Source organism: Leptodactylus fuscus, chromosome 4 (genome assembly GCF_031893055.1).
Source record: "Leptodactylus fuscus isolate aLepFus1 chromosome 4, aLepFus1.hap2, whole genome shotgun sequence".
NCBI lineage: Eukaryota > Metazoa > Chordata > Amphibia > Anura > Leptodactylidae > Leptodactylus > Leptodactylus fuscus.
The window spans coordinates 85,855,333-85,876,762 of NC_134268.1; the positions used below are offsets into that span (position 1 = coordinate 85,855,333).

The window sequence follows — 21,430 nt, forward strand, 5'->3', positions numbered from 1 at the left end:
AGTGCGCTTTTTAGCTTTTGGGGTACAGATTTAGAGGGACTTTCTGGGGGCCATGTTCCTTTTGGAGAGACCTGGAGGTAACTGTAAACCCCATTTTGTAGGGGCAAGTTTAGGGTCTCTCCAAAAGTGTCATGGCATCCAAAAACCAAACCATCTGTGCTCCAAAAACCCAATAACCCTTCTGTGTCCGTCTGTGCCCTAATATCAGTTTATAACCACTTATCACATTACGTACGTTATCCCGGGTACACCAGGGTCATACATGTGCCCTAATATCAGTTTATACCCACATATGACATTACGTCCATTATCCCGGGTACACCAGTGTCATACATGTGGCATAAACTGTAGTTTGGGCACACAGCAGGGCGCAGAAGGGAAGGAGCGCTATTTTGGTTTTTGGCGCAGTTTGGTTTTTGGACGTCACTTTTGCAAAGCCCCTGAATTGTCAATAAAGTGGAATCTGCAGACATGTCACCCTATTTTGGACACTAGCCCACTGATGGGATTTATCAAATGAAGTAGTGAGAATTTTTAACCCTTGAGTGTTGCATTTATTTAGTTTCCAGAAATGAAATTGCAACTGATAATGAGAAATTAAAAATGAAAAATTTCCAGAGATTCGCCATTTCAGTACCCGATATGTTGTGCCCAATTTATGTCAGCAGAGACACTCCAAAAACTGGTAAGCGGGTGGTATCCCGGGCACAACAGCTTTCAGAGCGTTCATCTCTGATACAAGTCGGGCACAATATATTACGCACAGAAATTATGTATTCCTGGAAAAATGGTCATTTTCACCTCTCACAATCATCTTCGTATTCATTTATGGATAATAAGTTATAGCAAAACTTGGGGGCTAAAAATGCTGTCTGTACCCCTGGATAAATCCTTCAGGGTTTCCAAAATAGGGTCTCATATCAGGGGATTCCACTTTACTGGCGTTTCAGCTGTGCAAAAGTGTCATGGCATCCAAAAACCAAACCGTCTGCGCTCCAAAAACCCAATAACCCTTCTTCCCTTCTGTGTCTGGCTGTGCCCTAATATCAGTTTATTCCCACATATGACATTACGTCCGTTATCCCGGGTACACCAGTGTCATACATGTGTCATAAACTGCAGTTTGGGCGCACAGCAGGGCGCAGAAGGGAAGGAGCACGATGAGGCTTTTGGAGTACAGATTCAGATGTTTGGTATCTGGATGCCATGTCATGTTTGTAGAGCCTGTAAGGTACCAGAAAAGTGGATTCCCCAAAGGAGTGACCCCATTTTGAAAACTGCACCCCTCAAAGAATTTCTCAGGGGGTGTAGTGAGTATTAGTATCCGGACGTGACTGCACGGCGGATGGCGAAGAGGGAATATATAAGCTGTGCGGAGAACATTGCAGACACCAAATTCCCTACTATGTCCCAGTAGCTCCTATGATTGGGGGAGTCACTCTGGGGGTCACTTCTGGTGTCTGTTCCCTCATAAGCTGTAAATCTGGGGTGTCCACTGATATTCGCTCACACAGCTTATATATTCCCTTCCTGACGCCGCCAGTTGTATTCTAATAATTTGGCGATTTTGGGGTTATTGTGTCTTCACATTGGTAGATGCTATATTTTCTTTATTCTTTTGGTGACGTGGCCATATAAGGGCTTGTTGTTTGCGGGATGTGATGTATTTTGTAATGACACCATTTTTGGGTGCCTACAACATACTGAATACATTTTATTAACTCTTTCTTGCTGGATTAAAAAAAAAAAAAAAATCAATCCTGGCATTGAGTTGTACCCTTTAAATTTTGCGCCATGAGTGTACAGTATAAGTAACATGTAGCCTTTATTCTGCGGGTCAGTACGGTTACGGCGATACCTCATTTATAGTATTTTTTTATGCGATACTAATTCTGCAGAACAAAAACACATTTGGGGACATAAATCAGTGATTTTTGCATCGCCATATTCTGAGAGGCGTAACATTTTTATTTTTCGGTTGACAGTGTTGGTTGAGGGCTTATTTTTTGCGGGACAACCTGCGCTTTTTATTGGTACTGTTGTGGGGTGCATATGATTTTTTGATCACTTTTTATAGCATATTTTGTAAGGTGATATGGTGAAAAATCATTACTTCCGGCGGGTTTTTTCCGTTTTTTTTTTTTTCAGATGTACACCGTATACATTAAATATTATTTCAGTTTTATTGTACAGGTTGTTACGGATGCGGCGATACCAAATATGCATTGTTTTTATTAATTTATAGTACCTTTTTTTATATAATTCATTTTGTATAGAGAAAAAGGGATTTTTGGGCTTTATAAGTTTATTACTTTTTTCATACACTTTATTTTTTTTTTACTTTTTCATGTGTCCACTTAGGACACTTCAATCAGTTGATGCTTTGATGAAAGCATCAACTGATTCTGTATAGTAGCTTGCAGGACACGAGCAGGACATGAGCCTGCTCGTGTCCTGTAAGCTGCAGAGGAAGTGAGACACATCGCTCACTTCCTCCATCGGTCGGCAGGATCAACCAGGTATGTGGGGCTCCGGCTCTGGCCAGTGACCCCAGACTACCTTCTACTGACATCGGCACCCCCCGATCTCGCCGCGGGGGGTGCCGATCAGCTTCAATCTGCGGCGGATCCCTTTCGATCGCGCCGTGATGTTTCACGGCAGGATCGAAAGGGTTAAAACGTTCAGTCGGAACTGAGTCCGACTGAACGTTGTTGAGGGGGTGTTTAGGTGTCAGTACGGCCAGCGGTCCTTAACCGGTTAAGCCACATAGGGCTCCGGGCTTAAGTCTTATTCTGTGTTCCTCCCATTTATTTTTAAAGCGGTTTGCCATGTTGTATTATTGTTGTTAACATTCCTTTATATGTCACACGGAACCATTTGTTATTTGTAGAACTTAATGTTTTGTATGTCTCTATAAACCCACTACCTTTTTGAAGTGTGTACAGTTGTGCTTAAAAATTTACATACCCTGGCAGATTTTTTTTTTTTTTTTTTTTTTTTACCTTTTTTCAGAGAATATGAATGGTAAAACAGAAACTTCTTCTCCACCCATGGTTAGTGGTTGGGTGAAGCCTTTTATTGTCAAACTTCTGTTTTCTCTCCTTTTAAATCAAAATGACAACCAAAAACATCAAAATGACCCTGTTCAAAAGTTCACATAACCCAGTTCTTAATACCGTGTATTGCCCCATCTAATATCAATGACAGCTTGAAGTCTTTTGTAGTAGTTGTGGTTGAGGCTCCTTATTTTCTCAGATGATAAAGCTGTTCATTCTTCTTGGCAAAAAGTCTCCAGTTCCTGTAATTTCCTGGGCTGTCTTGGATTTACTACGCGCTTGAGCTCTCTCCAGAGTGGCTCAATAATATTGAGGTCAGGAGACTGAGATGGCCACTCCAGAACCTTCACTTTCTTCTGCTGTAGCCAATGACAGGTTGACTTGGTCTTGTGTTCTGGATCGTTGTCATGTTGGAACGAATAAGTACGTCCCATGTGCAGCTTCCTGGCTGGTGAGTGCAACGGACCCTTTTATAGGGCTATTTTAAGAGGGCCTTTCACCACCTCCATCTCAATAAGCAATAAGCGCTACTCCACTGACTCCCACAGAGTTGGAATTTTTCTCTCCAGTTCCCACCATTCCTGGACAATTGGTATTGCTGTTTGAGCACCTAATTTGTTAAACAGGCAATTTACAGAAGACTGCCTGGTACCTCCATCCTGACACTAGGGCCCCTAGTTAGCATATCAGGGGCTCAAACTAACAGAAACAAATGCTTGGGACAGAGGGGGCTAGGGGAAAAAAAATAACTGAATGGGAAGTATTTAAATGGCGCTTGTTAAAAATGCAAGAGAGCCATAAAATGTGACAGCTTTACTGTACTTTGCCAATTATTTACAGTACAGTTGGAAGCAGGAACTGGAACTATTGTTCAGATGGTGACACTGTTTGCTGCTACACTACTGACCCCCCAGAAAGCAGATGTATTGACAATTACAATATCTGATTTCTATTTATGCTGCTTATGATAATTACTTTATGACTAGGGTGTGTGTTTTTGGTTACACCGGGTTTGATCTGCAGAATCCTAATATAAATGTATCATGTGTGTTCTATTCCTCAGATCTTAATTGTTAATAAAATATTACAATACTCAATTTGACTCCTTTTTTGCGTAGTGATGTTCTATGGAGTTTTCTAACCAAAATGGAATTAGAATGATTATATAAGCACCTGGCTTAAATGATATGCTGTAAGTAAGTGCTGTATGTACAAACACATTTGGTGGTAATAAACCTGAGGATGTAGAGATTAGCAATGAGAAAAGAGTTTCATTACTTCTGGATATGATGTCACTCTTGAAGCACAGTGGAGGTTATTTCCTGTATGAACAAAGGTTTTTACATAGTGTAGATGTAATAATTACCAAACACGTGTATAACTACATGCCCTGCAAAAAATACACTTTATACAACACCATGCATGGAAGTATAAAAAAGATGAGTGTCAGAATTTAGGAACGGAAAGTTCTTTTTTTTTCTTTTACATATTTTTTTAAAGATATTAAAACATAACAAAGACTATATAGATTTAGTATAACCCTGAGTATACTGAACAGCAGAATGGTCTACACATCACTCACATTCTGAGAGCTTTACAATGATTCATTGTAGTGGTGTACAGAAGATAAATTATGAAGACTGTGCCACTGTCCAACTACGTCTGAACCCTACCTTATATTACCTTGCAGTAGATACTGACATTCTATCACCACCAAGTTGTGCTGGCACTTAAAATGCAATGCTAAAAGATATTGGAAAGTTTTAGGCCCCTCCACCATGATGTGATAAATATGAGTTTTACTTCCAAGAGATGTGGTTCTACGATCAAGGAATTTTGTTGTATATTGTGATATGTTATTACAGCAGCGAGTGGCAAAGTGTCATGTTCTTCAAATAGATCATCACCAAAAAAAATGTAATGCTATCCATTTTGCAATATGCCAATGACTGGTTCTAAGGTCTATGCATTTCGTTAGGGCTATGCAGACAGACAAGTCATCTCAATGTTGAATTCACACCTGACGTTGCCAGGATGGATGGATGTTACAATTACTTTATTTTCCTGTAAAAAGATTGAGATGCTTTGAGTACAGTCCTTCTATTTGCACAAATCCCACAACTATAGCCTATCTGTAAAGAGAAGACTCTGAATTGCTATACAATTTAAAATTTGTATAATCACGGTTTCCTAAAAAGATCAATCGGAATTATTTTCTGACAAAAAAACCCCAAAACCTGACAGAACAGGGGCGAAAACAGGGGCACCGATGGCTAAGGGATTTTTAGCGGACACTTTTTCCTGATTCTCTGACAATTTGCAAATATAAGAAAGATGTTCCTGAAGTGTTATCTCATAACTAATACAACTAATAACAGGCACATTAGGAGAGTTGCTAAATTATACATCATTAATTGCTGACATGATGAAAACCTAACACGTGTCCATAAATAATCCTGTTCTGACATTATGTGCATTTCGTGCAGCCTTATAAAATCCATTTGTCTCCCACTACAGATGGAAGGGAGCATAAGTTCGAGGAAACATAGAGGTCTGGAGAGAAGCTACAGACACAGAACAACTGAAGATATGATGGAGAATTTAAAAAAAAAAAAAGTTTTGCATCAGTTTTCTGTTTTTTCAGTTTTATAACTCAAAGACTATATTGAAGTTTATAATAAAGAAAGATCTGTTGTATTTTATTTAAGGAAGTGAACTTCACATCCGTTCCAAATTCTCATTTTTTCGTCTGATACCTGATTCAGAAAGTTAAGCCCCCACTGTATAATTACTGCGTATCTTACCGCCTGGCAATAGACTAAACTGCAGAACATCACAGGCAGGCTTACTGTTAGGTAGCTGTAATTTCAATAATTAGTTTCACACATGGCTCAAAACATTATGATAATACTTAAAGCAATGTTATTGCTATTACTAAACTTCCAAGAGATAACTTTCCCCATATTGATGCATTAGAGATGATACACAAACCCAGTGACACATTAGATGAATAGCTGAAGCTATAACACAGATGCACTATTTCATAAACTACATAAGGACATGTTCAGCTCTTCTTACTTGCTAAGCTGGGTGTCATATCCAAGCTGCTGACATGAACAGCAGTAACAGCAGAACATGCCTAATCACTAACACAACCTTATTAAGAAAAGTTCTTAAGTATGCTCACCGGCCCGATCATAGAGAATATGGGAGCGTTGTAAGCCTTCCTTAATGTGCTCCTCTTTTATAATCATTCTCGATGCTGGTGAATGTGGTCCTGCAGCAAACTGAGACTGAACCGACAACTGCAAGCCATTCAGCCCTGTTCTTGCATCACCATCACAAAGATGTGCTAGAGTTGTTAAAGCTTTTGCCTCTATATACATTTGACACCTAAAAGAAAATCATAAAACAAGGTCAGTCACATAGGGTAGTGCAAACCTGTGATTCAAATAGAAGTAAGTCATCTCAGGAAAGGCCTTTATCACCCACAGTATCCACATGAGAGACCATATATGATTTCTGTAGGTTCAACCCCAGGAATCACGAGAACCACGGTCTCTGCATGATTACAATAGTAATGTGCATGTAGAACTGCTGCTTCATTCATGTGGAGCTCTATCAGTATTTAATCCTGTTTGTCCTAAGCTCCTATACCTATGCCATTACTATCCCTGCACAAAGTTGCTGTACATATAAGGCAAATGTCACCAGTGGGCTAAGGAGTGTCCCAAAGAAAGACCCTTAATGACAAATGATATATTATTATGTCATGGTGTCATGCATTCACACTACGTATACTGAAGCTTATTCTGAACGTAAAACACGTTTAGAATAAGCGGCGTGTAAAGCAGCTCCATTCATTTCTATGGGAGCCGGCATACGAGCGCTCCCCATAGAAATGAATGGGCTGCTTCTTTCAGTACGAGCACTCCCATTGAAGTGAACGGGAAGTGCTGGCGTTTACGGCTAGCTCTGCTCATGCCGAGCCGTACACGCGGGCACTTCCCATTCACTTCAATGGGACTGCTCGCAGTGAAAGAAGCAGCCCATTCATTTCTATGGGGAGCGCTCGTATGCCGGCTCCCACAGAAATGAATGGAGCTGCTTTATACGCCGCTTATTCTGAACGTGTTTTACGTTCAGAATAAGCTTCACATTAAAATAGCAAAACCCCTTCCGAAATTGTCACTTTTTTATTGCAGATTTTGAATTTATAACTGAAATAAATATTATTGGCACAAAACTGTGGTGTCTTACACTGGGTTCACACCAGCGTCTGGACTCCGTTAGCAGGTTTCTATCTTCTGCATGCAGAAGACAGAAACCTGTCATGCCGTGAGCGCCGTTGAGCATTTTGAGCTCTCCGCAGCGAAATCGTTTTTTTTAAACCGGTCACAGATTGCATGTCCAACTCTGTGTCCGGTTTTAAACAAATGGTTTCGCCGCGGAGAGCATAAAACGCTCAACAGCGCTCACGGCCGGACACTTTTCAAACCCATTCAAATGAATGGGTGAGAAAGACTCCTGCAGGTTTCCGTCTCCTGCTCTATTTTGTGCAGGAAACGGAAACCTGCAGAACGGAGTGCCGGGCGCAGATGTGAACAAGTCCTTATGTGTATTTTAAGCCTTTAGTGATCTAACATTTAGCCTTAAACCAGTAATATTTAATCTCTCTCTGCATCCCAGCTTTTATAACTTTTAACATTTTATTTTAATGCATCTTCATGAGACCTTTTATTTTGTGGGTACTTCGATTTTTGATAAATTTTTATTACTTTTTTGTTTTTGAGAGGTGAGATGAACAAACACACACACAAAAAAAATCATGTGGTAACTACCGTATTTTTCGGACTATAAGACGCACCAGACCATAAGACGCACTAAGGTTTTAGAGGAGGAAAATAGGGAAAAAAAAAATTAAGGAAAAAAAATTGGTGAAATATTTAATAACCTAATATAATATTTCACCAATGTAAATAGAACCGGGGGCTTTCGGACACAGGGATACCAAATGTGTATGTGTTTCACAGTAATGTTTTTGTTTTATATGTATTGTAGGGATATGGGGGTGATTTGAACATATCTATCTAATCTATCTATCTATCTATCTATCTATCTATCTATCTATCTATCTATCTATCTATCTCCTGTCTGTCTGTCTATCTATTCTATCTAATCTCATCCATGGATGGAAAGAGACATCCTGCAGTGAAGTTATGTAAGAAGAGAAAAAGGGGCGGGCCAGACTGGTGAAGGAGGTGTGGTTTTCTAAGCAAACTTGAAAACACACCTCTTTCACCCATCTGGCTCGTCCCTCCTTCACTGCCTCTCAGATCTTGCTTCTGCAATGAAGCCACACAGGCAGGGAAGTAGGGGCGGGCCAGACGGGTGAAGGAGGCGTGGTTTCAAGCTTGCCGAGAAAACCACGCCTCCTCCTCCCGTTTGGCCCGCCCCTCCTTCCCTGTCTGTGTGGTTTCATTGCCGGAGCCAGATCTGAGAGGCAGTGAAGGAGGGACGAGCCAGACGGGTGAAAGAGGCGTGGTTTTCTCTGCAAGCTTGAAACCACGCTTCCTTCACCTGTCTGGCCCGCCCTTACTTCCCTGCCTCTCATATCTCACTCCTGCAAACACGCCACACAGACAGGGAAGGAGGGGCAGAGCAGGCAGGCACCGTGCTGCTCTCCGTGCTGCTCCTCATAGACAGGACACAGACGCTGCACACGCTGCATTCGGACTATAAGACGCACACACATTTTCCTCCCATATTGGGAGGAAAAAAAGTGCGTCTTATAGTCCGAAAAATACGGTAAGTGATTTGAGATTCAATAAATGGACACCATCTATTATTTAAAAAAGGAATTATCAGATCGATCTCGGAAATGCCAAATCTACTCTCGAATAAATAAAACATAATTTTTAAAGGGGTTTTCCCATGTGAGTCTTTCACCAGTCTGTCTGTTCCTCTCACTTCCTATATTTCTTCCCCCTTCCCCTCCCCCTTGCTAAACGGCAGGGAAGTCTCACACCACTTCTGCTGATCAGATAATATGCACATTCTTGAACAGAACAACTCAGTGTTATCGGTGTAGTTACATAGAGAGATAACAGACCAGGCTTTATCAGCAAACTGCAATTAGCTGAAGCTGGCAAGAGCAGTGGTCACTTGTCCTATAGATCCATGGTTATAGCAACACTGTAAACAATGGGAGATATAATCTCACATAGCAAGAGAACAAATCAGAATTTCTAAAGAAATATATTTAGGAAAAGTCTTCAATTTACAGAAGCTACCAGTATAGATAGGATGCTTGAGATGGGACAACCCTTTTAATAAATATAGATTAAAGCGGGAATAAGGTTGAAAATGTGAAATATTAAGGTCATTATCAAGTATCAAATTATATGCAGATATAGGATGGGAGAGGTCTCCTATGAGAGTGAATAAAGTTATATCCGTTATAAAAGGATAGTGACCCACAGTAATGGATCTCTGTGTTCATTAAAACTGCATTGTTTGCTGCTCCATATAACAATTAGATAACACAGAGGCATGAGAATATAAAGCTAAGGTACAGTTCACATATGCGTTCAGGCCATTACGTTCCCGTATTCGCATGAAATATTCAGAGAGAATAGTCCTGCTAGCAGGTTTTGTGCTTAAGGCTCTCCCATTCATTTTAGTGGGTCGTTACGGGCTGTGGGGAATCACACAGGTAGATGCTTGTAGCAGTGCAGGAAACAGGGACACAGACACTGGATTGCACACAAGTTCAGGCTTTATTCACATGTAACGCATACAACTGCTTTTGCAAAGCCACAGGATAAACAAAACAAAACCCTTCTCGGCTGAGAAGCTAACTTAAACGTAAGGAAACTTCTCCCTGACTATACAGGAGACTGGCTACCAGTCTCCCACCTTGGCAAATAACAACGGGTGGCACAGTACCTGCTTTGGAGGTCCAGTCTGGACAGCTCAACTCTGTCAGTGTAATGCCACACTCCTAGTGTTCACACACAGACTGTTATTAGGGCCTGACCTCCCTGGTGTGAGTTTTTACCAAACAACCTTTAGCTGCCTGTCTGGAATATACTTGTCTTCCCAGACAACACCCTTCACTCTCTCACAGGGCGTATAATGCGCGTAATTTTGCAGCCGCGTTATACGCCCGTAACGACCCATTGAAATGAATGGGATCTGTTTTGAGCGCTCACATTCTGACACGTGTATATGTGCCAGAATGCGAGCCCGTTAACTCCGTGTGAACTGGCCCTTAGCCCTTCAAGCTACCAAGCTTGGGTTAGAAGTTAGGTATTTATATAAAGTAGGATCTGCTTGTGAAATCAGCCAAAATTTATTCAGGACTGATGGCATAGCCTGCCAGAGTGAATAGTATTTAGTAATGAATCTCACCTTATTACAAGGCACAATTTGTGCTCTCATATAATGAATGAATGAATTTTATTTATATAGCGTCAACATATTCCGCAGCACTATACAATTTGTAGGGTCCAAATACAGACAGAGAGATATATTACAAAGAAAGTTATTTCACACAATGGGACTGATGGCCCTGCTCACAAGAGTTTACAATTTATGAGGTAGCAGGGGTAACATGAGGTAGCAGGGGCGGCATTGCTTATACTGTGGTCAGACAATTTTGTAATAGAGGTTACTGTCATTACACAAACATAAAACTTTATGAGCCATCACCAGTTGTGTCCTTTAATATATGGATGGTGCTTGGACATATAAAGTTAGCCCGAAATGGCATCATATCATGTGGGGTAATGTGGGAGCTGGAACAGAGGAGGGTTAAATTTGGAGGATTCTAATTACAGTACGGAAGGGTTTACATTAGGAATTGTGATAGGTCTGTCTGAAAAGATGTGTCTTTAGTCTGCACTTGAAGCTGTAGAAAGTGGGAGTTAATCTGATTGTTTGGGATAGAGCATTCCAGAGAAGTGATGCAACTTGGGAGAAGTCTTGTATACGAATGAGGGAAGTTCTGATAATAGAGGATGTAAGTATTAGACCATTGAGTGAATGGAGAGCATGGGTTGGGCGGTAGACAGAGATGAGGGAGGAAATGTAGGGAGGTGCAGCATTATGGAGAGCCTTGTGGATGAGGGTGATAACTTTATATTTTATTCTATAATGAATAGGCAGCCAATGTAGTGACTGGCACAAACCAGAGGCATCGCTGTAGCGTCTAGACTGATAGATGAGCCGGGCCGCTGCATTCAGAATAGATTGTAGAGGGGAGAGTTTAGTAAGGGGAAGACCGATTAGTAAGGAGTTACAGTAGTCAAGGCGAGAATGAATCAGAGAGACAATAAGTGTCTTTAGAGTATCTCTACAGTCATGGCCAAAAGTTTTGAGAATGATACAAATATTAATTTTTACAAAGTCTACTGTTTCAGTTTTCCTAATGGCAATTTGCATATACTCCAGAATGTTATAAAGAGTGATCAGCTTAACAGCAATTAATTGCAAAGTCAATATTTGCCTAGAAAATGAACTTTATCCCCCAAAAAACATTTCAACATCATTGCAGCCCTGCCTTAAAAGGACCAGCTAACATCGTTTCAGTAAATGCTCCATTAACACAGGTGTGGGTGTTGATGAGGACAGGGCTGGAGATCAATCTGTCATGATTAAGTAAGAATGACACCACTGGACACTTGAAAAGGAGGCTGGTGCTTGGCATCATTGTTTCTCTTCTGTTAATCATGGTTATCTCTAAAGAAACACGTGCAGTCATCATTGCACTGCACAAAAATGGCCTAAAAGGGAAGAGTATCGCAGCTAGAAAGATTGAAACTCAGTCAACAATCTATCGCATCATCAAGAACTTCAAGGAGAGAGGTTCCATTGTTGGCAAAAAGGCTCCAGGGCGCCCAAGAAAGACCAGCAAGCGCCAGGACCGTCTCTTAAAAGTGTTTCAGCTGCGGGATCGGGCTACCAGCAGTGCAGAGCTTGCTCAGGAATGGCAGCAGGCAGGTGTGAGTGCATCTGCATGCACTGTGAGCCGGAGACTCTTGGAGCAAGGCCTGGTCTCAAGGAGGGCAGCGAAGAAGCCACTTCTCTCCAGAAAAAACATCAGGGACAGACTGATATTCTGCAAAAGGTACAGGGAGTGGACTGCTGAGGACTGGGGTAAAGTTATTTTCTCTGATGAATCACTTTTTCGATTGTTTGATACATCTGGAAAACAGCTTATTCGGAGAAGTCGAGTGAGCGCTACCACCAGTCTTGTCTCATGCCAACTGTAAAGCATCCTGAAACCATTCATGTGTGGGGTTGCTCCTCAGCCAAGGGAATCGGCTCTCTCACAGTCTTGCCTAAAAACACAGCCATGAATAAAGAATGGTACCAGAATGTCCTCCTAGATCAACTTCTCCCAACCGTCCAAGAGCAGTTTGGCGATCAACAATACCTTTTCCAGCATGATGGAGCACCTTGCCATAAAGCAAAGGTGATAACTAAATGGCTCAGGGAACAAAACATAGAGATTTTGGGACCATGGCCTGGAAACTCCCCAGATCTTAATCCCATTGAGAACTTGTGGTCAATCATCAAGAGACGGGTGGACAAACAAAATAACCTACAAATTCTGACAAAATGCAAGCATTGATTGTGCAAGAATGGACTGCTATCAGTCAGGATTTGGTCCAGAAGTTGATTGAGAGCATGCCAGGGAGAATTGCAGAGGTCCTGAAGAAGAAGGGTCAACACTGCAAATATTGACTTGCTGCATTAACTCATTCTAACTGTCAATATAAGCTTTGGTTACTCATAATATGACTGCAATTATATTTCTGTATGTGATAAAAACATCTGGCAAACAAACATAAAAACCAGAGGGCAGCAGATCATGTGAAAATATAATATTTGTGTCATTCTCAAAACTTTTGGCCATGACTGTAGTAAGGAAAGGGCAAATTCTGGAGATGTTTTTGAGATGGAGGTGACATGAGTGTGCGAGTGATTCAATATGGGGGTGAAGGAAAGGTCGGAGTCAAACATAACCCCAAGACAGCGGGCATGCTGCCTATGAGTTATAGTAAGGCCTGAGACTGCAATGGATATATCAGGGACAGATCTATTAGATGGTGGAAACAGTAGTAGTTCAGTCCTAGAGATTTAGTTTCAGATAGATAGCGAAGACATGATATTTGAGACAGCAGAAAGACAGTCACTGGTGTTCTGTATTACTGCAGGGGTGATGTCACGGGAAGATGTGTATAATTGGCTGTCATCAGCATAAAGATGGTACCGGAAGCCATATCTGGTGATGGTTTGTCCAATGGGGGCTGTGTGGAGAGAAAAGAGCAGGGGGCCTTGGACCGAGCTCTGAGGAACCCCAACAGCAAGGGAAAGAGGGGAAGAAACAGAGCCCGCAAATGATACACTGAACGTGCGGTCTGAAAGATAAGAGGAGAACCAGGAGAGCGCAGTGTCCTTGAGGCCGACTGAGAGGAGCATAGTGCGGAGGAGTTGATGGTCAACAGTGTCAAAAGCTGCAGAAAAGTCCAGAAGAATAAGAAGAGAAAAGTCACCATTAGATTTAGCCATTAGGAATGCGTAGGAGGGGTCGGTCGAGGTCTTCGGCGTCGGTATCGGACGGGGGGGGGGGGGGAGCCATGTCAAAAGTTCGCCAAGGGGCCACGCCATTCCTAGCTACGCCACTGAGACAGTCTGAAGTGCGGCTGGTGAGGGGGTCTGTACTATGGTAGGTGTGGGAATCAATGCCACCTGGGGATTGGGCAGCTATTTCCTGACGGATCTTATCAATTTTATCATGGAAATAAGTGGCCAGATCATCAGCACTAAGGTCTGTGAATGGGGTCTGCACCTTGGGTTTGAGTAAGGAATGAAAAGTTTCAAAAAGCTTTTTAGGGTTGCTGGTTGCCTTTCCAGTACTCATCCATAGACGAGTATTGGGGAGGCATTCCTCCCCGCTCTCACAGTACAGTGCTATAGGCTGACTGACTGGCAGGAACACCCTTCTGACGGTGAAGAGCTACGGTTCCGGCACCGATAGCTCTTCACCTGGGGCACAGATCGAGAAAGCCGACAGTGCGCTGAATTCAGTGTGCTGTCGGCTTTCTAGTGATATATAAAACCGCATGTGCCCCAAATCATGAAAGGTCCTCTTTAAATGTATTTCATTGAGATGTTAAGTGATAGACCAAGATAAAGTAGCACATAATTGTGAAGTTGAAAGTAAATGATACAAGGTTTTCAAAATTTTAATCCAATACAGATTAGAGATGAGCGAGTAGTGAAATATTCGAAAATTCGATTTCAAGTAAACCTCAATATTTGACTATTCGTTCGAATACCAAATCACATTATAGCCTATGGGAAAAACAAGCTCCTTTCAGAGAACAAAAAATTCGACCAATTGGAGTCACCAAGTCCACAATGACACCTCAGGAAATTATGCCAACACCTCTGGAATGCAACTGGGACAGCAGGGGAAGCATGCCTGGGTGCATCTAATACGCCCAAGTCCCAGGATTATTATCATTGCTGCTGCTACTACTGATTTAGCCAGCCAATGACTATACGGTTCTTTTTTCCAATGCCTACGTTGTCCTAGTTCCTGTCCCATCTCCCCTGCATAGTTATTGGTGTAAAAAAAGCGCCAGGGAAGGTGGGAGGGGACTCAAATTTTTACTGTGTTTACCGAGTGGTATTCGATCGAGTACACAGTAGAAAGGGGGGCAAGGGGATATCCACAGTCTAGGGATAACGGATCTTGCCGCTACCAACAGAAAACCTAATAGCTTGCGGCTGTGCATCTTAAACTTATGCGGGAAGACAGACAGGAGCAGGGTCGTCTTCCAAATCAATGCCTTTGACCATCTGAATAATATGACAGACATCTGACCAAAAGAGACAGATCGTGTCCCAGTCAATGCTACATCTCTAACATCAGTCTGAAGTGAAGATAAATCTTATGAAGGACAGACAGAACTCTGTGCCATGTGGATAGCTTCGTACAGTTTGTCTCTTATGCTTTGGAGATATGGAGAACTTGTGACATATTTGGAAAGCTGAAGACCACGTGTCTAACGAGAAGGAGACCCCCAATTCTGTTCCTATATTGTTTGAGACTATATTCATTTGAAACTATATTTGGCATTTTCAAGATCTATCTGATCTCCTTTTTACTCGAGATGAACAGAAAACATCAATTGTGGCATTTGAATTGAATTTTAATGTTTATGGCATTTATCATGTAGAATAAATAACGTACTAATTTTATTTTATAGGTTGTTACGAATGAGGTGAAACCAATTGTGCGGGATTTTTAGCTGTTGTTTTTTTTTTTTTATTAACAAGGGGGAAAAGGCCTATTTTTACTTTTTTCTTCTATAAAATGACTTAAATGAAAAGTATACTGACTGATAATGGGAGATGTAATACCAAGAACAAAAGTACATGCTACCCCCTTCCCTGGAGTCACCTGAAAAGATAGAAGACAATAAAATCATTTTCTCAGCTGTTCCTGTTCTGCACAATGATTAAACTGGAAGTGTGAGTTTATGCACCTCCACTTTAACCAGTGACAACTCAAAATCTCTCGGGCCTACAGACATGAGACAAGATTCTTGGTTTTAAAACAAGACCAAGATCGCGACTCTATCCCCCACAGCTCCAGAGTTAGAGGTATTTAAAGTTACATTGTCTCTGAACGAGCTGTATTTGGGCTGAACAGAAATACAATTAGCTCAAGCCCCAAGTCCAGCTTGTCCAAAACTGTAGGTGGATTACAGAGGTATGGAGAGGGCCCTGGAGCCTAGCTGTCCCCATGCCTGGCTGGTGCCGGCTGTATTAAACAACAGGCACTGTCACGAACCTGTCTTCACCAATAGTGGCAGTTAATCCTTGATATGCCTTAGTAAATTGCAACTGAAGCATCTAGACGACATTATAAAATTAGTATAAACAAATTAGGCATCCCTGTGTCCAAAAATAGCCAAACAATAGCTATACTTATCCCATATGGAGAATACTGTTGTGCAAAACTAATTGTCTATAAGGATTGGAAACAATTACCCACAAGAGGGTGAAATCAGGGTTCAGTGATAACTTGAAAGATGCATCTGGTCCTTGTCATAAGCGCTATATACAGACACAAGGAATTCCGTATTTAAAGTGCTTAATCTTGCATGAGTGCTAATAGCAGGTGGCAGAGTCTGCTTTCATGTGCATACTATCCTACTATTGGGAAACTGACACAAGTTAGGAGAGGAAACATACCGAAGCAATGTCCTTTCTTAACCACAACATAAAGAACATACAGTGAATGGAAAGTTGCTTGTGTGCGAGTGTAGGAAGGCTGAAATACTAAATATAAATACAGAATGCCTGTTTACCGACAGGAGAATTTAAAGGGGTTGTCCAGGAATTATAGGTCACTGGCAGGAGACGTGGAAAGGTGAATAATTAAAATAAAATAAATAAAAAAATAATATAAATCGACACTCCCCATAAACCCTTGCTGCTGTCAGGTCCATCGTCGCCGGGGGGGTGTTGCGACAAAGGTCCTTGCTACATGTGACTGCTGAGGCCAAAAGGAAACAGGATGTTACTCACATACATCACCGGTGACATCCAGTGTCCTTTCCTGTGAAGGCTGAGGCCACTGGTTGGGCTCCGAAGCCAAGTGCGGCGAGCATGGTTTTCATTTTTTCTTTTTTTAATTATTTTTCACCTTCCCAGGCCACCTGCCAGAGATCTGCAATTCCTGGACAACCCCTGGACAAGTAGCTGTCAACTGAGAAGCTAGAGCATCTAGGAATGGTGAAAAGTGAGCTGACTGCAATAATAATATAAGGGAAGGTTCATTGTCAGCCATGAAGGTTTCATGAAATTAAAATGATGTAAAGACTGAAGTCTTAGACTAATAAGTGAATTGCTACATAGCACTAGTCACTCTATATCAATTTACTGAGAAATGTTCTAGTATATTGATTCTGAAACACAAATACCTAATACCGTTACCAGTATGACATAATGACTCTGGATTAATTAAAGGAGTTTCGAGAGAAATGATCAATATCAGAATGGTTGTTGTCTGATTCTCAGCACCTCCACCAGTCAGCTAATATAGGAAGCTTTGGAGGCTGTAACTAGAACAGTGGACAGAGCCTGAAGCAGACAGCTCCAAACACTGTCTAATGGCCATGCTGAGTTACGTATAGTTGTTATAGAAAGAAAGGAATTGCTCCAGAGCTACCTTACTGCTCAGCTCAAAAACTTCCAATTACTGATATCCAGTCTGAAAGCATTAGATATATGCCTTTACACTCAGCTTCTTCTAAGTCTACACTAAGGTTTGCCTTATTTTTCTTTTCTTTTTCTCCCAAAACCAAAAGAAAAAGGAAAGCAGACATTTAATACACTTCTGTCTTACACAAAACACATGGGGTCTTTTGGCCCCCTTAGCTACCAGATCCAAGACATAACTGCTACCTCCGTACCCCCATAAACTACGACCCTGGTTATACTAATTTTTGTTTAACACAGTATACCACCACTAAATTATCTTCTAAACCACATAAATGCTGTTGTAGGGCTGTTAGTGGCACAGTGAACATATTTTTGTGTCAAGAAAATCCCCATACAAGTGAGCTGTATGATGCACTGGATATGGCCATTTCTGGTTTTCACATGTGATCACTACACATCAGGATCTATCAGTTATGTTGGGGACAAAGACCATAGGCAAACCTAACAACTCATTAGCACACACATTAAAAGTTGGTTTTCTTGGCAGAAAATTGTACAGACCCTTAAAGGACAGTAATAACCTATATGGTCAAACACCTTTATATATAATCTGAGAACTATAATACTATGGAGAAATTCATACTCCTCCTTTAGTCATTGTCACAATCTGAATTGACCACATATAAAACGATTTAGGCATCAATCCAAAACTTTCCAAAGCCATGTGAACATCATTACAGCTCAAGTTTCTCATTAAATTTTACAGGAATTAAAGTTGTCATTTGTTACTATATCAAGCTCTAAGTCACTATTCATCTTGTCTGAATACAGTCCGGCTGTTAGATATTTCATGCTGCTAGAAATGAAAGACTAGGAAGATATTGAAACGATATCAAGATTTATATGAAAACTAGAGAGATTATCCAGAAACTGTGAGTCTAAAGGACCCCACTTTTATATGCAGGATTATGTAACAAAGTGCACAGTCTGCTACTTGAAGATAAAAACATAAATAATAAAAAAAACAGGAAATCCTGGAGACTACGCCAGGTGAAGGACAATTTTCTACTGGTTTAATACAAGCCACATTTGTAATGGTTTACATCGGTGACACTAAGAATATATAATGCAGTGATAACAGAGAACAATAGTGAGTGCTACACTTCATAAGAACCTTCTTTTTGGTCTTCTCACTTCATGTGGACCCAGTAGGTGGTGCTGTCTTGATTCCAGGTGTGTTACTCTCGTGCTCAGGTGGGCTTTGCCTCAGCATTTCTTGGTGAGGAATGGTCCAAGTAAAAAGAGCTATGCCTCTCTTAAATGAAACCTTAACCCAAGCAAAGGTCCTTATGAAATATAGTAATTACCAGCTGCCATGCTACAATGGTAGATGCTGGATTGGGGTTTGGTAAAATAAGGTCCTGTCTGGGTGGAGCCTGCCAAAATGCACAGCTAACACTTCCAGTTAACCACTCAATTCCAGACTCAACCGTGCTACAATACTTAGATATTGGTTTATGTCAGTGAGGCTAATAAAGAGGTTACCTGGTCTCTTGTATTGATGACCAGTCCTTTGGACAGGCAATCAACATTAGGTCTGCAGGTGTCCAACACCAGGGACCCGCACAAATGAGCTATACTGAGATAGCACAGCTCTCGGTATTGTTTGGGAGAGCTGCAGGGAACTGCGGTGCTCACTTCCCAGACTGTACGGGCTTCCAAAACGTAAACAATACTGGAAGCTGAGTTGTCCCAGTACAGCTGTTCTGCAGGAGTCCCGCAGATTATAGTGCATGAGATATAACTGCTTCCAAGTGATCCCTCCCACACACACACACTTTCCCTGCATTACATACACAAGTAGATACATGGTACACAGTGAGAAACTCTTAACAGAGAACCATTAAAATAATGGAGGTTTTCACATGTATTTAAGTATATCCTATGTGCAGACTTTTTTTTTAAACCCTAGAAACAAAAACAAGGTTGTGCATATTACTAAGAGGTACCGTACATACTCGAGTATACGCGGATCCGAAAATAAGCTGAGGCCCCTAATTTTAGAACACACTGGATCAAGGGTTGCCAATTTTACAATAATTCCAAAAAGGGGGCACCCCCACTAAACAGGATAAAACGTAACCTTTATTTATAATATTTTTTAAAAAATTAAAATACCCCAACACAGTATTCGGACCCTATAATTCTTGCAAAGGGCATATGTGTAAGTGTGTCTATCCACTCTACAGATTGAATAAGAGTGAATTAAATTTCTCCCAAACTCACAGGGTGTGTTTCTAACAAATGCTTCACACGTCTCCCTGTGACTGAGATTACACTTGCTGCACACTATATACTATATACCTCTCATCCAGCAAACCAGAGGACAGTCTATAGAGTGTTAACACTGATTACAATGTGTCGTTTGTATTAACCCCACAATACTATTTGAAGCTGTACACTGGTGAATAAGGACTTGAGTGTGATAGCTGCAGCTTGATATTGAATAAACAAGACTTCCCTATTGTCTGTAGATATTTACAACGTGGAGCAAATCCCATTAACACACAAACACAGCCCACAATCTAGCAGTTCATTTAAACTGATAGGTAGTCACTAGTCTGTGATCCCTAATCTCAGGCTGAAGCTAAAGCTCATTGATAACCCAGAGCCTCAGTGTTCACTGCTGACTTTTGTTCAGGATCACAGCAAGTTTTTCACACCTATAGTGTGTCTAATCTACATTGTCTCAACGCGTTTCTTTTGTTCTAAATCATCAGGAGACATTCTCAAACACCCTGCCTATGATAACAGGCTATGGCTACCTAACACCCTAAACAATGTAGTGGTGTGCGGTCAAAACCGCAGTTCACAGGACCCTGATGGTGGGTCCTGATCCTTCATAGAGGCTGACACTGCGTTCAGTGCTGGCTCCTCTTATATAGTGTCCGAGCACACCTGTAAGCCCGCCCTCCTCACGACCGTCGCCCAATCAGAGGCCATCACTGTGTGTGACCCAGCCTCCTCACTTCCCAGGGCTTTGTGGTGGGCGGGGCTAAGTTCAAAGCACCGCTACAGTGCAAGAACTGTGATCTCTCAAAGGAATACAACACACATAAAGTAAGTGTTAAAAATCATTTGTGCGATCTCCTGCATACACGATACAATGGCATAAATCATGATATTTATGTCACAATTGAGGCAGCTGGAACTCTTCAGAAAACCGCTCTGTCTGAATGTAGACCAATCCTTGCTATACGGACATTCATATATTGATTGCCCCATCTTAATAACACACCCACATTGTTTATATGCAAAGTGTCAGGATTACCCATAGAGAATGCCAGAAAGAGGGGGGTTATCATACCACTGACATCATCTGGGCACCTGGGCACCCATAGGTTAATGCTATTCAAAATCTCTGGGGGAATAGATGTTATCTCAACCCGTGTAGCTCTAGCAATGCCGGACTACTTCAAATAAATGGCAAAAATGAGATGCTTTCATTGAGTCCTTTTGGCTGCACTGATGCAAATTGAAATATCCACCGCGCCTCACGGCGCAAAATCTGTTGGTCCCAATCTCCTCCTCTCACAGACTTTGGCACCTTTTCAATCACCTGGAACCTAAGAGCAAAAGGGTCTCCTCCATGACATTTCCAAATATGTTTAGAAACGGGCGTCTCTACCTGTCTCACCACATCACCCACATGCTCAAGAACCCTTCTGCGTAATTGCCTACGGGTTTTCCCTACATAATTGAGGGGACAAGGGCATGTGATTACGTATATTACCCCTTCACTCTTGCAATTTGAGAACTCTCTAATGTCGAAGATCCGTCCCGTGGCACATGCTTTAATTTGCGTTCCCCGCTGTATATAAACGCATGCTCGGCACGATCCACACCTGCACGTGCCAGGTGTGTGAATCCTGCCCAACCACGTCGCATCTCTTAATGTAGGGGAAAGATGACTGTGCATGACCTTGTCTCCCAGGTTTCTACCCCTCCGAAATGTGATTGAGGGATGTTCAGGGATGACGTTCCGTATGTCAGCATCTTGTTTCAAGATGCTCCAGTGAGTTTTAATGATATTAGTTACTTCACTGGAGTAGCTGTCAAACGGACCG

General features: G+C 41.6%; 1 protein-coding gene across 1 annotated transcript in view; it reads right to left on the reverse strand.

The window, feature by feature from the left end:
* WRNIP1 (WRN helicase interacting protein 1) overlaps positions 1 to 21,430 on the reverse strand; it is a 59,791-nt gene that overhangs the window by 11,646 nt on the left and 26,715 nt on the right. The window contains exon 4 of the mRNA XM_075270754.1: positions 6,244 to 6,449. Within this exon, the coding sequence (XP_075126855.1) occupies positions 6,244 to 6,449 (206 nt within the window). The remainder of the gene's footprint in view (positions 1 to 6,243; positions 6,450 to 21,430) is intronic.